This window comes from Phyllosticta citribraziliensis, assembly GCF_038025025.1.
Source record: "Phyllosticta citribraziliensis strain CPC 17464 chromosome Unknown J3D65scaffold_1, whole genome shotgun sequence".
NCBI lineage: Eukaryota > Fungi > Ascomycota > Dothideomycetes > Botryosphaeriales > Phyllostictaceae > Phyllosticta > Phyllosticta citribraziliensis.
The window spans coordinates 1,398,219-1,415,931 of NW_027117338.1; the positions used below are offsets into that span (position 1 = coordinate 1,398,219).

The following is a 17,713-nucleotide window of genomic DNA, read 5'->3' on the forward strand; positions in this document are numbered from 1 at the left end:
TGCTTGAACGTGTCCTGTATATCTTACCGGAGTTGCCAATTTGTCGCGAGGTGTTTTGACTGGAATGGCGCTTGGATGAGGCTCTTGCGGAGTCTCTGCCGCCTTGGGAGTTTGCGGCCTCGTCTCTTGTGCCTCGACAGACTCCTCGACATTGCCCTTTGCTGTCGCAGGAGTAATGGCCTCGTGCTCCTTCTCCTGCTTCTTGCCCTTCCTCGTAGACTTGGGCGTCTTTGCTCCTGTTTTCCGTTTGAGTTGATGATCGTCTTGATGATCAGCTTGATCCAGATCTTGTGGTTTCTCAATGTCCTGGGTCTTATCGGGAGGCGCCGGTGTGGAATCCGCCCCTTCCATGTGAATATCGCCGTCGTTATCGGACTGTGGCGTTTGCTCGGTTCTAGAGACCTTCTTGGTGTTGTTGGATGTGATCTTTATTCTTTGTGCCAGTGGCTTCACGGTTGCAGACGGATCCGCCTCCTCCTTAACCGCCCTCGTGGTGCGCTTAGTTGGCGCGACCTTCTTTTCCTCTGTCATGGCGGACGGGGCCGTAGCGCGCGACCGAGTCTGTCTCTTTGCTGGTGGGGCACGCTCAGGCTCGGAGTCTTTGGCAGGTCGCTTACGTGTTGGTGCGACTGTAGCTGTGGCTGGCTTCGTTGCGGGTTTGGACGCAGCCTTTTTGGTGGTTGTTGTAGTTGAAGCTGTTCGTGATTGCACTTTTTTCTCGGGTTCCTTGACGTCTTGCTGTTCGGTGTTTTGCGCCTCTGCATCCTTCGCTCTTGTTCTCCGCGTGGTCGGTGCAGTAGCTTGCGATTGTGGTTTGGGGGCAGCTGAACGCGTCTTTGGCTCTGGCGCTTTGGATTTCGGGACCGGCTCTTCGATAGCAACTTTTTTGCCTCGCCGGGCAGGCTGCTTCAACGCGCTGGTCTGCGATGCGGCAGGCTCATCCTTGGTGTGAGCGCGTTGGGCGCGTGTGGCGACCATGGTGAATTCGCGATGGTGTTGGAATGGCTCAGTAAAGTGACGGTAGCAATGTGGTTTTCGGCATGGAAGGCGTGTCTGGCGGTTGAGTGTCGGTCGTTGTTGATGTCGCGGGAAGGGGCCGTCGTTTTCGTCATCGGCGGGCCGCTTTTGCTCCAGTAGACATGTTGGCACGGCAACCGGCCACGCTAACCCAGTGCGTACCGACCGAACCACTTCATCAACAACAAGGCGCGCACAAGGGTCGCCATCGGCTCAACGATTTGGCTGCCAGCGGATTCGATCAACCTTCGAGAATTCATGTGATTATGAATCCAACAGATCGGGCATCTTGGACCACACGTTTTTCTCTTCTAATGCTGAAGAGCATCCGACTTTTTGTCTTCACAGAGGTTTGTCTCACTCAACCCACCTCGACCGGCGTCTGCAAGCACCTCAAACGAATGACCGCCGAATCACAAGAGACATAATGCCATCTGCCAGTACATTCGTTCCTGCTTTCGATCCAACGATGTCGTGACACGCTTGTTTCTAGCGCGATGGAAGGCGAAGTTTCGCATGTTTTTGCTTCTCGCAGTTCCCCATAACCAACCATATTAACATCCACGCTCGTTCCTACCCTTTGCCGGCCTATAATCCTCTTGTTTTCTCTCGCCAAGGCCCGTTCAAAGGACTGGTGACAAAGAAGTGCATGAGCTCAGGCAGTCTTCCAAATCCACCAAACCTCACCGAGGCCAGCGTGGGAGTCAAACGCAAACCTTGATACGGAATGCTGAACACCTTTTCAATATCTTACTATTTCCTCTCGTGAGTATGTATGTTTGGCATATTGCGAAATTCGCGCCAGGCCATCTTGCAAATGTGTAGCTTTCTTCTCATCGTCAAAGATTTTTCTTCATATTGTTCTCTTGATATTATTCGGCGGCCCAGCCAATCAACGGGTATGTGAAACTACATATCTTCCCCGAGTGGAATCTCCAACCTCCAACTCCGACAGCGTTCGGCGACTACTTGTTTCTTGCTGCAATCATGGAAAACGTGACGGAGACCGTCTTGCTGTCTAACGCGAGCTCTTCCGCCAGCTCAACGGGCTGGAAAGTCTACCTGATCGCAGCACTTCCCGCAGTCATCTACATACTGCATATTCGAGCCACCAGACTTCGAGTTGTGCCCAAGGGTGTGCCCTGGGTTGGGCTGCGCAATGAATGGTTCTCAAAGATTCGGGCCAACATGAGGGAGACGTTCCATTCGAAGCAAAACATTGAAGAAGGTTATCAGAAGGTAATACTCCCACACATTTTATAATCCACATCGGCTGACGGAATCTGTCAGTATGGCAAAAATCACACTCCATACATCACGCCAAATGCAACGTTCAAGGCAGAGGTCGTCCTCCCGCCATCGTACATGTCGTGGCTGGTTTCTCAGCCCGACTCGGTCCTCTCCATTTACAAAGTCTTGATCGCCGATGTCGAATTCGACTACACATCCCCGCGAAGTTGGCAATTTCATCGACCGTTCCACGTTGAGGCACTGAACAAGATGAACCTGAATCTCATGACGGGCGTCATGATAGATGAGATGACGGGATGTCTAGACAAGTGGTTCGGCGACGTCCCGGGAAAATGGAAGCGCGTCAGCGTGCAAGACTCCATGCGTACGATACTCACGCGCATCACCAACCGGGTCTTTGTAGGCAAGGAGATAGCCCATGGCGAAGACTACTTCCACTACTCGAGCAACTTTGTCTTCAACATCATGAAGTGCGCCTTCATGATTGCCTACTTTATCCCAGCCGTACTGAAGCCTCTCCTTGGGCCCATCGCGGCCCTACCGGTGCGATACTACGACTACCACTGCCAGCGGTACCTGGTGCCGCTGATCCAGAGGCACCTGGACGAGGCGTCGGCGGCCAAGGACGCGCACCACGAGGAGCGCAACCCAGACATGCTGCAGCTCATGGCGCGCTTCGCGGCCAAGTCGAGCGACCCACTGGACCACGACCCGCGGTCGCTGTGCGCGCGCATTCTCGCCCTCAACTTCGTTGGCATCCACACCAGCAGCTCCGCCGCCATCTCCGCCATCATCGACATCCTGTGCGCCGGGCCCGACGTCTTCGCTGCCCTGCGCAACGAAGCGGCCTCCGTGCTCCGCGATGCCAGCGGTGTCTGGAGCAAGGCTTCTGTCAACAAGCTTGTCCTGATGGACAGCACGCTGCGTGAGTCGCTGCGCTTCAGCGCCTTCAAGGCTCGCGGGGTCGAGAGACAGGTCGTAAAGAAGGGCGGCGTCACCTTGCCTGATGGCACGCTCCTGCCGGAGGGTACCAAGGTCGGCATGCCCACGACCGAGATTCACATGGATCCAGAGTTCTACGATGAGCCCAGAGTTTTCAAGCACGATCGCTTCGTCGGCAAGGCCGAGGTCGGTATGGTGAATACCACGGATACTTTTCTGGCGTTTGGCCACGGCAAGCACGCTTGGTAAGTTTCTTCTGCTTCTTCAAAGTCACCCCTGAGAAAAGAACCTGCACCGGTTCTCTGTTTGTTGGAAAATTGTGGCTGACATTTTCTTCCCATAAGCCCTGGACGTTTCTTCTCTACCCACGAGCTCAAACTCCTCTTTGCGCATATTGTGCTCAACTACGACTTCAAGTTCTTCGCCGAAAGGCCCGGGACAGTTTACATGAGCGACTTCTGTCTGATTCCTCGAGAAGTCTTCTTCGAGACATGTCGCAGGGAAAGGAGTGCCCATCTTGACACTGAGGCGGAAGAGAAAGCGTCCTGATCTGCTTCGTCGAGGTTTAGCCGTAGCAGTGGACGAATGCTTCCGAGGTACGTCCACTTAGTCAACTCCTTCATCTTCGTACTTGTCGACGTCCTTTTTGTCAATGGTGTCGCCCTTGCTTTCATCCTGGCTCTCCTCATCATCCTCGGAGTCATCCGATTCAGTCGTGTTGGATTCGACCTGGTCGGCTGGTATCAGGGTGAAAAGAACTACAAAGAGCGGCTCGTTGGTGGTGAGGTTTTTTAGGACATATCTGAGAGTGTGAGTCCTTTAGTCAGTTAGGGAAACCGCCCGTGAGAGCAGACACGGGTATTGCGATGTGGATTTTGGGATATGATTGAATCCAGAGAATTCCCGTCACTCGTTCAACGACTCGAAAGAATTGAATGAGGTGTAATGCTTACCGCAAAGGCTGGCCGTCCCAGGACTTGATCACTGGGATCGTGATAATGGGGAGCTTGAGTGCAAAGTCTGTAATCAATCAGCGACATTTCCGGCCGAATTTGTGCGCCCGACGTACCATTAAAGTCGAGGTACTTGTTGAAGAAGTCACAGGAGAAGGTCCTGTCCTTTTCAAAGACGAAGTCCTTCCTCGGCTCTTCGTGCCGAAAGTGTTTCATTCGAGACGGCCCATCTGCTGGCATGGATGAACTTTCACGGACGTCCTTCCCATCTCCTTGCGCGCCCTCCTCAAAAACAACCACGGCCTCATCACCCTCGCCGACGGGATAACCCGCCTTTTCTGCAGCCTCGGAAGGCCTCTGTCCTTTTGCTCCTACATTGAGAATGTTCATGGAGCTGAGGACAGGAGAGTATAGATATGGTTCATCGGCATAGACGTCTCCCTCCATGGTAGGATCTATCCAGCTCTTCACCCAACCAAAAGCGGTGCTGAAGCCGTATGGCAAGCGGTCTCGAATAGGATGGTCAAAATCATTGCCGAAGACGAGTTTGTCGCCGGGAATGTCCTGCTTCAAACGGAAGGTGTACGCGATGCCATAAAGGTCGGCCGTATGCGAGGTATGAGAGAAGTATGGCGAGCTTTTGGGCGAGTTCTTGGGCAATCCTGCCAGGGGTAAGTTTCTGAGCAGAAGACTTTGGCGACTCCTCAAAAGAGACTTACCGCGGTAGTTTTGTATGCGTACGCTCACCGAAGCATCAATATCTTTGGTGGAAATTTGGACAGGACTCGAGGTGTTCACTTTGACCTCTTGATGGCTCTTGGTGTCGTAGTCGGGGCCAACGGTGACTTTGAGGACGTACTTGCGTGCTTCGGACATGATGGTGGGTGTTCGGGGAAGAGAGGAGAGCGTTTGATAGAATATTTGGAGCTGTGGAGAACACAATGCAGGTGGTGGAGTTCAGCAACTCGGCATGGGGTGACAGAGGAATGAATTGAAATACATGTGCCTGTGGTCCAGCTTGGTTTCTGGGGATGACGTCGCAGTGAGCGTCGATCATCCGTCCGGGTAGCTGCCGTGGGGCCGGCCAGATCCCCCTCCATCCGGCACTCCCTATTGACGATCGATTGCTCTTGGCTAGTACATGAACTGTATATGCTGCAGAGGTTGATGAAAACCTCTCTTAAGAATTTGGACAAAAATTGACACGGTCGCGCATCATCAGAAGTGTTTGATGCCTGGCCTTTCCGCTGATTTTCTTGTACCGATTAAGGCGACAGATGCACAACCACAGGGCCGCATCTTCTCACTCTTCCAATTGGCAGTATACAATTTCCATCAAGCCAAACAACAGTAATGATCCCCACCATGAATGCCAAAGATTGCGTGCAGACGTCTCGTATTCCGTACGGTGGTAAGGTTCTCAGCGCGTAGCCATCACGTGACCTAATTGGTGGTCCCCGGGGCCGGCCACCTGAAGTGGAATCCCTGTCAATTCAAGTCGGCCCTCTTCCAAACACCGCGTCGCCTCAACACGTCAACGCGTCCTTCTTTACAGGCGCACCCGTCGATCTCCATGTAGCCTCCAGCTTATCTCTAATGGCGTCCAATGGTAAGAATCGCCCCGTCTGAAGTACCAAGGACGGACTACTCACCGCTATACAGATCGCGAGGAAAGGCGCCGCATGCGCCAACGCGGTGCGGGGTGAGTACCACGATTCAATTGGTACAGTGCTACATTTCTGATCTCCTCTAGGACGAGCGGCATCACTGGACTGAACTTCGGATTCACATTTGGGGCGTCTGCTACTGCTCGACAACCTACGCCTCGCCGGACTCCAAGAGCGCTGCCTAACCAGCCAAACGCTCAACGCACTCCTCTCCCTATCCGGCGATCCTCTCGACGCTCCTCTTCAAAGAAGGCCACTCCGTCTTCCCAAGTTTCCCAGCGTACTTCGGGTTCCCAAAACGGATCAGCATCGCGCAGGACACCACGACAACGTCCAGCATCAGCAGATGCCCGCCCGCAAGATGAAGGCTCGTCTTCTCGTGCGAATGCAAGCCTGGCTTCAAATATTGCAGGAGACAATGTAACCACACCAACGACTGTACTGTCCGGGAGAAAGCGGAAGCGGCCCTCCCCAGTACTGGAGGCGCCACAAGAAAATGATGAGGACGAGCTGGAGCAAAATGACGAGGCATACACCATGTCTTCAGTCAAAAGCTCTCGTATCGAGTCTGTGCAGCGGCCTGATCCTACAAGAAGACGGACAACTCCATCGGCCATGTTGGAAGAAGCGCAGGATGAGCTGGACAGCCATGACGGCAGCCACGTATTATCCAGCGCGAAAGCTTCTGGACAGACGCGCTCATTCATTCCCGAGACAGGCTTGGGTGGTAAGGCGCAACAAATTGTCAGTCCCATTGTGGCGGCCAAAAAGCGACCTGGCCGGCCCCGTAAATCTTCAGGAGATGCACCGGCATTGCTTGGAGCAGCGCCATCTAGCACAGTCGTTCAAAAGAAGAGAGGCAGGCCACCGAAAGCGCCCCCTGCACAACAAGACCAGGACGCAGCGCAGTCTGCATCTAAACCTCTCTCGGCCAAGAAATCTGCCCAAAGAAACATTTCCGAGCCTGAAACTTTCTTTGACGAAGCAGATGAAGGCCAAGATAATCTTGGGGAGGGAATTTCTCTTGGGGATATTGACGCAAAAGCGGCCAATGGCACTCGACGGGTATCGAGACGATCGTTGAATCAAGCCGAGTTTGAGGATTCGGAGGAGGAATACGACCCCTCCAAAGAGCCCTCCCCAGAAAGACCGCCAGCCAACAAACCAATCAAACCAAAACGGCGTGGCCGGAAGCCCAAAGCTCCGACATCTCGTAGTTCGGAGGCTCAGCCCAAGCGCCAACGCGCACGAGACGAGGAGGCCGGCGAAACAAGCACCATCCCCATTACGATCTACCGCTTATCCAAAGCTCCACGGCTAACAGGAAACGAGGGCGAAGACGAGCTTGCCAATCCTCGTCTCGAAATCCCCGTCCGTGTCCCTGGCGTCAACGCCGTTGATGTGCTCGCAGAATTCATGGGTGAAAAAATGGAGGACATCTCTGCAAGACTTCGGGAAGCTGTCGCAGACGAGGCAGACAAGGCGCTGCGTTCCAAGCTTAAGCGTCAGGTCAATACTGTTGAAGAATTCGGCCGTGAGCTCGACTCTCAGCTGCTACATCTGAGGGAAGCAACATACGCAGGCGAGTCGCTCAAAGCCCGGCTGAAGACGACACGCAAACGGAGAGAGGCGCTCACGCAAGAGTTTCTGGATATTAGAAAAGAGAGGGACGAAATCGCTTTGAGAACGGATGCAGTGCGGCGAAAGTACGAGGAGGCCGAAATGGCGAGGAAGCGGGACCAAGACCTCAACGCCGCAATTTTCGACATTGAACTCGCTGTGCAACGAGGCAAGCAAAATGCTGAGAGGCAAGGCAGGCAAGACGAGGCGCCCGAGATGCCATTGGATTGGATACTCGACGAGGTCGCTGGCACGGTCAGCTTGAGTGGCAACGGAGGTGGGCTCTTGCACAAGGTCAAGGATTTCAATGCATTTCTGGAGCAGGCAGCAGGTGTGTTGGAGGGACGGGCCTAGCAAATGGCCTGAAATTGTGAGCCGGTACTTTAACTGTTAGATACCCTTTTGCGGCGCGTAGGAAAATCAAGGTAACAGCGGTGGTACATTGCTACCCTCGAGGAGTCTTTTCATGACCAGTCTTTATGCTTGATATTCTTGCGGTGTCTTTTACGACCTGAACGTTGCATCGAGTTTGGCCACATTGAGTATCTACACCACTCAGCCACGATGTATGCCAGCAAATGTTGGGTGTGATTGTCCTTGTGAGGGCACAGATGCGCCCGAGAAGCGTGTACTGTACCATGGATTTCAATCAAGGAAAGGAAGTTCATTGCTGCGTGTGCTCGATGATCTGTGCCATTGCCCCATCTCCAACTCAAGCCAGGTGCGGCACATGAAAGGCCTGAGGGCGTGACTACCTTGACGTGGTACCGGGCTACTTGTCCTGCTCTCTCTTTCCCTGGGCTTTGCCAACCTTCAACCACTCATCTTACACGCTTCGACAGGCGCAGCACCCAACCCATGGCGAGCTGGCCTCTGACCTGACTCTCACTCTCCTCTGTACTTCAAAGCCCCGTCCCACGAACACCTTTGCCTCTCCCTTCTCTTCACGAGAACCCTCCATCGACTTCACTTTTGGACCTACCGCACTTCGCCGTCTATTATCCCTCGCATCTCAGCAACCCTCTGGCCTGAGTATCTACGCCTCTTCCGCTTCTCTCCAGATACCGCTCAAAGCATCATTTCGAGCACCAGCTTTGAGATTCCAAGCAAAGCAACACTTTGACAAGTTTTCGACCCTGCGCCGCCAAACTTCCAACCCACATCCATTCTCAACAAAATACCATGAACCGTAAGAGGTTTCGCGCAGCCCAAGAGGCCGTCGATGCAACACCAACCGCTTACAGGAATGGGTTTGGTCTGGGCCACGGCTACGCCAACCAAGACATCGCCATCAACCAAAGATCCAAGGCAGCCAATGAGACTGTGTCATCAGCAACAGCCTTTGACCAGGGCCGTGGCCGTGGGCGGCGTCGTGGCCGGGGTGGTCGGGGTGGTCATGGACGCCGACGCAACAAGGCAGCACAGAGGGAGAAAGTCGAGGAATGGTTGGACGCCAAGCTGAGGAAGTGCGTGAAGAACTTCATCGTCTGCCGCGATCAATCCGAGCGAATGGAAGGTCCCTTTGATGACCCGTGGAAGCTTTGGGGTCAAAAGTCAAGCGATGACTGCACGTGCCGCCCTTTGCGACCTATATTCGCCGCGGTAGAGGCAACCATGGAACGATGGGGAGACCAAAGCCTGCACCATTGGGTCATGGCCGAAAGAATGCACATTTGGAGCGTCGATGTCGAGTATCGCGAAAAATGGTTCCTCGAGCAACGTCATCCGGGCTACGGAGAGTCCATCTGCATTCGTCCTTGGTTCATTGCCGATGATGCCGGAGTGCGAGGCTGGGAAGGACCCGCGTATCTTGTGAAGGCATGGATCTCTGAGGAAGGAGGTGTTGCTATCGGATTGTCGGAAGACGCCGAAATCCCGTTGGCAAAGCTCCTGGATGAAATGGCCACCAGGCATTTCCTGGACGACGTTCCCGACAGTGACGTTTGGAAACATTGGGTCGCCAATGACAAGAAATTCAACTGGGCCGGCCTTCCGGACGAGATCAAGCTCAAAATCATGGGCCATTTGGTCAAAGAAGAAGAGGTTAGGCCTTATGAGAAGCCCATGGGCCGCGGTGCTGTTGCTAGGCGTGAGAAAGACCCTCTACCGGAAGTGGCGAAAGGCTGGCAGATTATGGAAGGCCTGTTTCATGTGCTGCCCCAAGGCGACGACCAGCATCTTGGGATGGACCAAATGAGCGTCATGGCGATCGACTTCCTGTTGGCCAGCAACGTGTTCTGCTTTCAAAATATTCAAGCACTCAGGCGCTTTCTGAAGAACATGGGCCCGGCAGCGCAAAAGGTCCGGAGGATCAAGCTTCACTTCCAGTACGAAGACCTTTTGGTCCTATTCTGCAACAACACCCTGCCTCTCGCCACTGAACCTGGAGGCAATGATCAATCGAGGCCTCTGATACGGAATGAACCTATCGAAGGAGTCAAGGCAATCCTGAGGCGCCTGAAGAGGTTGGATCTTACGGAGCTGAAGATCCACGTAAGGAAATCATCAAGCACGTATCTTAGAAAGATGGCGCACTACGGTTATGTGGCCTGGGAGTTCCATTGCCATCGCAGCATGCAAATCTACATCTTCCGTCGAATGGTCACCCACTTTGCCCACGTCAGGAAGTTGGGCATGGACTTTGACTGCGGCCCTGGAGACGCACCTATCCACGAAATTCTTGCCAAGATCCATCGCGACGCCATGAACCATCCCGAGGGAGAGCTGAAGATGGCGCGCAAAGCTCGCGAACAAGTTCGACTGTTGGAGACACGCGGCGAGGAATACGACAACAGTGATGGCGGAGTCAAGCTGCCCCTTCATCAGCCCAAGTTGAAAGGCTGGGCGGAGCACAGTTCTCGTTCTCGTTCCCTTGGGCTCGAATATACCCACGATCCCGTCGTATGGCGAGAAGATGCCCAGCAGCGGTCCGACTTCCTTTTTCCATGCGCAGCTCACCCCCTGGATAGATGCCAAGATATAGAAGACTGCATATTCGGCACATTCACGCCCGGCCGCCTCCGTCAAGAGCCTGAAGAATGGGAGCCGACCGACAAGGATGACATGCGGGAGCTCGAAGAGTGGCAGGCAGCGCAGACAAATGGCGAGGCCCAAGAGCTCGATGACGATGACGAGTATGATGACAGGCCAGCATCTTACCCAAGCTTTTCACCGTGGCTAGACCCGGAGGGCCTACTTGCTGAGGATGAGGAGGAAGGCGAGTAGATGAGATTCAGTGCCACGAATCGGGCGACCAACGAAGCTGAGGGTGGGCGCGGAGAGATGAGTAGAGACGATGGTCAAAGGAATTGTACAGTAATGCAGACGACAGGAGATTCTGATTGGATTGAAGGGAGCGGCATTGGATTCCCGGGGGTAGAGGTTCGCGGACAGGAACGAAGGGAACAGAGAGCAGTATAGCACCTGGCCGACTACCTCGACGAATGGTTGAAGGGCCAATATATTTTGCTTCTGAAAAACCAAATGTACTCGCGATGGATGTCTTGTCCGCGAGATGAGGTGAGGTTGGAAGAGGCATGCGGCACGACCCGAGGCTGGTGGCCACAGCACCCGAACAGCTTTGCTAAGGCCGAACTTGGCCCCGGGCAGCAGCGCCAGCCCTGCCGCCGCGGCGAGACGACCTGGACCAACGGCAAACGCATCAGATGCCCTGACAGGACACCGGATACGCTCCTTCTGCTGCGCCGCCTGCCTTACAGCCTTCTGCTCGCATCGCATAGCATCGCATCGCAACCACTCTCGGCTCTCCGCCTGCTACGAGCTCGACCTGGAACTATGACGGCGACCTGACCGGCCCCACGACGAGCATCTTGCTCGGCTTCCACCTGGAATTTCGCTTTCGTCACAAGCTAACCTCCGCGGCGAAATGCTTACACCTCCGCTGCGCATGGCTGCCCCCTCTGCGCCTACAGCCGCCTCGCTGTCACGATCTCGCCCCGTCTACGCCGTGCTCGTCGGCGCCTTTGTCCTCTACGCCGGCTACCTCCTCTACGTCAACCGCCCGGCACCCTCGTCCCACCTCCACCGAAGCAACGCGGTACACCGACGGCGCAACCCACGGAGTCGCGCCCAGTCACAACCAGCAGATGCCGCTGCAGGTGCTGAAGCCTCAGAAGACCAAGATGCGCCGCTCCCAGAGAGGCCTTATGGCATCTTCGTCGTCAGCGATCCTAATGATCCCTCAAGACGGCACAGGATTCCGCTTGTCCCAGGAAGATTGCCCGATGTCAACTGGTTCCGGAACATATGCCACACGGATCGAGAAACGGCCGAAATTTTGGTTCAAGATGCCCAGCGCCAGTTCCTCAACATATACTTGTGGGAAGAGGTTGGAAGCACCACCATGGTGAGCAGCTCTGGCTTGATGAGCGAGAGCATCTACCGGCGTTTGATCGGATGGGGCATTCCACGCCACCAAATCGTCGCTGCCTTTACGCGACACAATACTCGAGTGGCGCAAGCTCAGCGACCAGAAGCTGACGGTACGCGCGAAACAATCGTGCTTCCCGCTGGAAATGACGACGAGACCGACGTAGCCTCGTTGCGAGACATTGGACCTGGTAGCACTGGAAATGGCGCCAACGAGAACTCGAGCGGGCACGCACTTCGTAAAACGTTGTACTACATTGCAGAAGAGCAGGCTCGCAACAAGGGGATCGTGCACCGCGGCATCACTTGCGATGGGTGCCGAACTAATCCCATCCGCGGCATACGCTGGCGCTGCACGAATTGCATCGATTATGATTTGTGCTCGGACTGCGAGGCCACGGACATACACCCCAAGACGCACATGTTTCAAAAAGTAAAGGTGCCAGCCCGCTATCTCGGTTACACGCGTAATCCAATGCCCGTCTACTTTCCCGGAAATCCAGGCTTCATGCCCAACATGGTCCCCAACGCAGTCCGCAGGAGCTTGGAGCAGTCTACGGGATATGAACCGGAAGAAATCGACGGTCTCTGGGAACAATTCACCTGTCTCGCCAACGTTCAATGGGAGCAAGACCCAAATAAATTGGGCGCGAGAATAGACAGGAGGGCGTTTGACAAGTCCTTCGTTCCTCGTTATACGGCCAAGGTCCCTGCGCAAAATCTTGTTTACGACCGCGTCTTTAGCTTTTTCGACACCGACCAAAACGGCTTCATTGACTTTGTAGAATTTGTCGAGGGCATGAACATGATTCGGACCAGCACCACTTCAAGCGTCCCCAAACTTCGCAAAATTTTCGACTGCTACGACATCGACCGCGACGGCTGTGTGAATCGGAAAGACTTTTTGCGCATTTTCCGAGCCTATTTCACGATTCTGAAAGAGAAGACCCGCGACATGCTCATGGTCGCAGAGGAGCATTTGAGCGTGGCGGGGGCCATGGACACCATCACATCCAGTCAACCTTTGAGCGCTGCCTTCCTTGGTGGGCCAAATTTCAACCGAGAGCGGCGTGACAATTTGCGAAACAAGACTTACAATCAAACCGACCACGATCCTGAGCCCGGCCAGAATGTTGTCAATGATAGCAGCAACGACACCCGAGACCGCTTCGAATTCATTGCTGAGGCGGGCCGCTTGCGACGTCTTGGCCCTACTTTTGATGGGGAAGGACTATACGGGTCAGAACGAACAGAGCAGCAGGCTCTGAGGGATCGCTGGCGGCGGCGAGAATTCTACATTGACGAGGAAGAGGGATTTGCTACACCTTCAGGTTGGAACGATGACATGAGTGACCCCGTTGATGGAACTGCCACCCCCGCAGGCGATTCCGCGGATGCTCAGAGCCCAGCCTACCGGCGCCCTTCTCACTCACGATCGTCATCACGCGTGCGTTTCGCAGATGATCTGGAGTCCGACGCCCGTTCCGATGTTTCTACTTCGTCCCGGCCTGTAGGAGAGCGTTGGGGCGGCTACGACATCCCGCACGCCGAAGAGGATTTGGGTCAAGACATACTTTACCAGGTCAGCCAGCAAGGATGCAACGAGATGTTGGACCCAATCTTCAAGCGAAAGGAAGACCTCTACATCGAGATGATCCTAACTAAAGCGGAACGTCTTCATTGGAAAAACGAGATAGACGGTTTCGTTCAGGAAATGAGGTCCGAATTCGGGGTAGACTTTGCAAAAGATCGCCTCACATGGTCCGAAGAATTCGAACAGGTTCTTGAGGTGTCTCTGAAATTCGCAGCATTGATAGCGGGCAGGAGTTGGACAGCAATTTCCAATACCCAGAAAACGGAGCGCACCGAACAGTCAAAGCCAGACCCCGTAGAAGGATTCGTGGCTGCAGCGCTCAACCATTTGAAATGGGATGTCGGAGATGTTGGAGCTGCAGTGCCCGACAGCAACAGCCTCGTCCCTGGGCTCATCCCTGGGGATGGATTCACGAGACTCATCAATGGCCTCAGGGCTGCCAAACCCCTGGTTACTGCGGCCGTCCAGCGCGTCAATGACTTCAAGACGTCGATTTCGCCAACCGATGCAGCAAGATGGCACGCAAAATTAGAGGTTGAGCTTGTGTATGCTGAGCTGGATGAGATGCTTGAGCTCTGCCATCAGAGGGAAGAAGAATACTACTTTGAGACTGCCAATACCAGCGACGAAGAGCACGACTCGGCAGAAGAAAGCGAGGTTGACGAAGATCACACTCAACGGCCCATGGTCCCAACTCCCAGTCAAGAACGTCAAAGCAGGCCGGCTGCCGAGCTTGTACGCGACCCAACAATGCCACAATTCCGCCCAAACAGCGCAATAGAGGCCAATGCCGAGGATACACAGCCCACAAGAGACCCTGACTTCACACTGCCTTTTGACGTCCGCCGCGCCAATGACCCAACAACTGCCGAGCATTCATCGCCACCGAGATCCGCAACCGATTCCGACGACTCTATGCCTACGCTGGAGTCTGTGTGTCCGCCAAGATCAGGATCCCCTCCGCCTCAAGTCGATCGAGCACACTCATCAGGATCTTCTTCACCGTTACCTCCGCTGGAGGATCCCGAGGGCGATGCTGAGCATGAAGCGCTGATATCAGCGGTTTCCCTGTTCAACTCGATGAGCAACGACCATTCTTCTGGACCTTCATTCCCACGTCAAGCCAGAGATAGCTCGCCTAGCCCTGAAATTCGTTTGACAAATGGAAACATCGTTGCAGATGGCAATTCGGAAACATCTGCTTCCAGCACAAGCTCTGCTTCTGGAGACCATGATGACGATGACGACGACGAAGACGAAGACGATGGAGAAGAAGAAGAAGGAGATTCGGGAGATGAAGAGGAAGGTGCAAATCTACCTCGTGGCGCCTTGGCGCTCAACTCCTTGTCCCTGCCAGATGAGCTACTCGCCTTCTTCGACCACGCATACCGCGATGAACGTATCCGGGAACTCGTCACTGCGTCGTCAGAAAAATACCAGACAATAAACAAGCATATCAATGAGGCCTTTCGCCGCAGAAAGGACCATTCCGGAAAGCCGTCCCCCGAGAGGATGGCGCGACTTGCGATCCTTGAGGGCGTGCAAGCAGAGGTCGCAGAAAGGGGTGCGGGAGTGCTGACCTTCGACGAATTCAAGGAGATTCTGGAGAAGGAAGCCGGAGTGCTCATTTTTGTGGAAAACTGGCTGGAATTGGGCAGTCTTTGAGCGTTTGGTTCGCCGGCGACGGCGTCGTGTCGCATGGGGTTGTTCTAGGTAAATGTGGTCGGCTTGGTGGCATGGTACGAGTGCACGGCATTTGGTCTCGGGAAAAAGGGAAGCGATTCTTTTTGCTGTGTATATTAGAGTGTAGAGATGATACCCGGTGGCTGCTTGACTGCTGGATGAGAATTCCAATCACAACTTCATCTGATTGACCTTTTGCTTTACATGGACGCCAAACACAACCATCTGTTGAGCGGAGCGGAAAGTCAATCTTGGCGGGGCGGAACCGGTTGACCACCGAGTACCTCCAGCTACATATATTACACCACCACAAGCCACGAAGGCTCCCACCATGTCCACAGCGCCTTGCTCGCTCAAACGCTCAATCTCTCCGCCCACGCCCCGACGCAAAAGAGCCCGTCTCGATGAGCCACCCAGTCGGGCGCAAAACACGCACCAAGCCAACGCATCCGCCGCCTCCAACTCCAACCCGCCCAGCCTCGCCGCAATCGAAGCCGGCGAGGCCAAAATCGATGACCATCTGACCTGCTTCTCGACGCGGCTGGCTGCTGTATCGAGATGCGAGCCGTCTTGGCCGCGCTTGTCAATCGACAAGTTTGGAGAGCTGTATCGGCGAAATGACAGCCCGCGTGGATGCCACTTTGTTGTGCATCAGCATGACCACCCAGTTTCGGGGCCACATTGTAAGTTTTGCTTTACTTCCCTGCCAGACTTGATTTCTATGGCTGTAGTGTTGTTGGTGGATTTCTTCCTACGTTTCATGTGTTTTCCCTGTCCTCTTTCTTGCGGAGTTATTGCACCATTGATTCCTTTCCAATTCTCGTAATGTCACAGACTGACGTTGAGGAGACGACTTGCGCCTCCAGTTCTCGCAATCAAGCTCTGTCTCGTTTGCCCTACCGTATGGCTTGCCCGGGAACCCGCATTCGAAGAGACCGACGCGGATGGCGCTTGAGACGAGGGTGCATTGCTTGTGGGTAAGTGAGCCCATTCGATTTGCAGGAGCATTCGTATCATGTATCACGTCCATGAGATACTCTATGCCGCTTCTATCTTTTCCCACCTACGAGATTTGCAATTCTGGAAACCATCAGGAGGAGATCCCCATGCCTGTCTCCGCAGTCTATGCCATAAAAACATGCTTTCGTCGATGGCCTGACAGCGAGAAATCCAGAACCACCTCATCGAAACCGCCTCCAATGCTACTGGCTCCCTGATTATCTGGGATACGGGCGAGTACGAAGTCCTCGACCGGAAGTCGCCCACGGCAGGCGACGAAACCGACTCTTCAACATCTTCCGACGGCCCGGAGATCGTGCGCGTTGAAGCAAATCCGCAACATCAGAACGTACGCCTCATTGAGGCCTTTCAAAACGTAAGACTTTTGCTCTGCCCGGTATAAGAGCTTCTCGGTGAACATCATGGTCAATCCAGCCACCGAAGAGCCCTAAACGCTTTGAAAGTCCTGGCTGGCTTCGTTGACTATCCTACTGACTTTTGTGCCTCTCCATGGCCTCGCAGTCGCGCATAACGCTCCGCCTGCACGGAACGCGTCTCCCGCCCAACTACACCATCAACATGTGGCTGCCATCGGCAAACAGAGCCCCCCGCGCCAAAAGCAGTTCAGAGACTCGACCCATCCGCCGGCGCCGCAGCAAGTACATTTCACGTCACCACAGTTCTACCCACGCCTCCGCCCCAGCACCGCTGCCACCGTCGACAGACTCGGATCCAGACCCGTCAGATTCGGATTCTCAAGCAGACCAAGAGAACGCAAAAGAGAACAAGTCCGCCGATGACGTCGACGACGAAGCAGCCGCCATCCGCGCCACCAACGCGTACACGGGCGCGACCAACAGCATTGGCTCGGTGCACTCGCGGCAGTGGTTCGTGTCGATGAACAAGCAGCTATGCGGCACCGCTTCTCATCTTGCAGTCCCTTCTTCTTCTTCGCCATCCTCCCCAGCTTCCACGTCCAAGAGTAGGGACAGGAGAGACGATGGGCGGGAAAATGCCACTGCCACCTTCCTCGTCTGCGGCCCCGCCGTAGAGCGCAGCGTCGTCACGGGCAGACTGGCGGCGGACGTCGTGGCGGACGAGGGCGTCGTGGGCTTTGTGCCGCGAAGTGGATGGAGGGCCATTGTGGACTAATTCCACCACGCCGCCATTCCAACAAGCCTAGCAGTAGCCAGGGCTCCAGACCAGCTGCACAGCGTCAAACCACCAATCGAATTCTAGAATTACCGGGAAAGGGGGAGAAGAGGTCAAAATAGCATGATGCATATATTCAGAGTTTGTAAATACTTCTTTCACGTACGACCATAGCACGTAGAGAATTCGGAACCCCGTCCGCTCTTCCATAGACAAGCTACGTTGCGGGCGATTAGTAGTTGCGTGGGTGACCAGCAGCGAATCCCGCCTGTTGTACGTTTTGCATTTTGTTCCTTTTTGCTCTTTTTTGTGTGTGGTGGGTCTGTGGGTGCACGGGACTCGTCTTGACTTTTGTGGTGCTGTGTGGATGGATGGATCGGATGGATGGGTGAGGCCACGGGGACTGTCAAATGAGATGGCTGCTCCCCGGGTGTGCCGGTGTGGCT

General features: G+C 54.6%; 6 protein-coding genes across 6 annotated transcripts; 5 read left to right on the forward strand and 1 right to left on the reverse strand.

Annotated features, from left to right (window-relative positions):
* Positions 1 to 1,750: 1,750 nt before the first annotated feature.
* Positions 1,751 to 3,942, forward strand: J3D65DRAFT_21700 (cytochrome P450). The gene is made up of 3 exons (XM_066794544.1): positions 1,751 to 2,256; positions 2,308 to 3,455; positions 3,555 to 3,942. The coding sequence occupies exons 1-3, from the start codon at positions 2,005 to 2,007 to the stop codon at positions 3,757 to 3,759; spliced, it is 1,605 nt and encodes a 534-aa protein (XP_066659721.1). The 5' UTR covers positions 1,751 to 2,004; the 3' UTR covers positions 3,760 to 3,942.
* J3D65DRAFT_643548 (uncharacterized protein) lies at positions 3,817 to 5,039 on the reverse strand (the record flags this gene model as incomplete). Its single annotated transcript, XM_066802092.1, has 3 exons — positions 3,817 to 4,012; positions 4,164 to 4,230; positions 4,280 to 5,039. The coding sequence occupies 3 exons, from the start codon at positions 5,037 to 5,039 to the stop codon at positions 3,817 to 3,819; spliced, it is 1,023 nt and encodes a 340-aa protein (XP_066659722.1).
* Positions 5,040 to 5,671: 632 nt separating this feature from the next.
* Positions 5,672 to 8,104, forward strand: J3D65DRAFT_609740 (uncharacterized protein). Its single transcript, XM_066798723.1, has 2 exons — positions 5,672 to 5,865; positions 5,917 to 8,104. The coding sequence occupies exons 1-2, from the start codon at positions 5,846 to 5,848 to the stop codon at positions 7,802 to 7,804; spliced, it is 1,908 nt and encodes a 635-aa protein (XP_066659723.1). The 5' UTR covers positions 5,672 to 5,845; the 3' UTR covers positions 7,805 to 8,104.
* A 1,821-nt stretch (positions 8,105 to 9,925) lies between these two features.
* Positions 9,926 to 10,989, forward strand: J3D65DRAFT_609744 (uncharacterized protein). Its single transcript, XM_066798724.1, has one exon. It carries the CDS (start codon positions 9,977 to 9,979, stop codon positions 10,673 to 10,675), a length of 699 nt encoding a protein of 232 aa, XP_066659724.1. The 5' UTR covers positions 9,926 to 9,976; the 3' UTR covers positions 10,676 to 10,989.
* A 111-nt stretch (positions 10,990 to 11,100) lies between these two features.
* Positions 11,101 to 15,292, forward strand: J3D65DRAFT_609748 (uncharacterized protein). The gene has a single exon (XM_066798725.1). It carries the CDS (start codon positions 11,337 to 11,339, stop codon positions 15,096 to 15,098), a length of 3,762 nt encoding a protein of 1,253 aa, XP_066659725.1. The 5' UTR covers positions 11,101 to 11,336; the 3' UTR covers positions 15,099 to 15,292.
* A 141-nt stretch (positions 15,293 to 15,433) lies between these two features.
* J3D65DRAFT_609753 (DNA polymerase ligase-domain-containing protein) lies at positions 15,434 to 17,540 on the forward strand. The gene is made up of 4 exons (XM_066798726.1): positions 15,434 to 15,799; positions 15,966 to 16,093; positions 16,291 to 16,491; positions 16,638 to 17,540. The coding sequence occupies exons 1-4, from the start codon at positions 15,448 to 15,450 to the stop codon at positions 17,265 to 17,267; spliced, it is 1,311 nt and encodes a 436-aa protein (XP_066659726.1). The 5' UTR covers positions 15,434 to 15,447; the 3' UTR covers positions 17,268 to 17,540.
* The last annotated feature ends 173 nt before the right edge of the window (positions 17,541 to 17,713 follow it).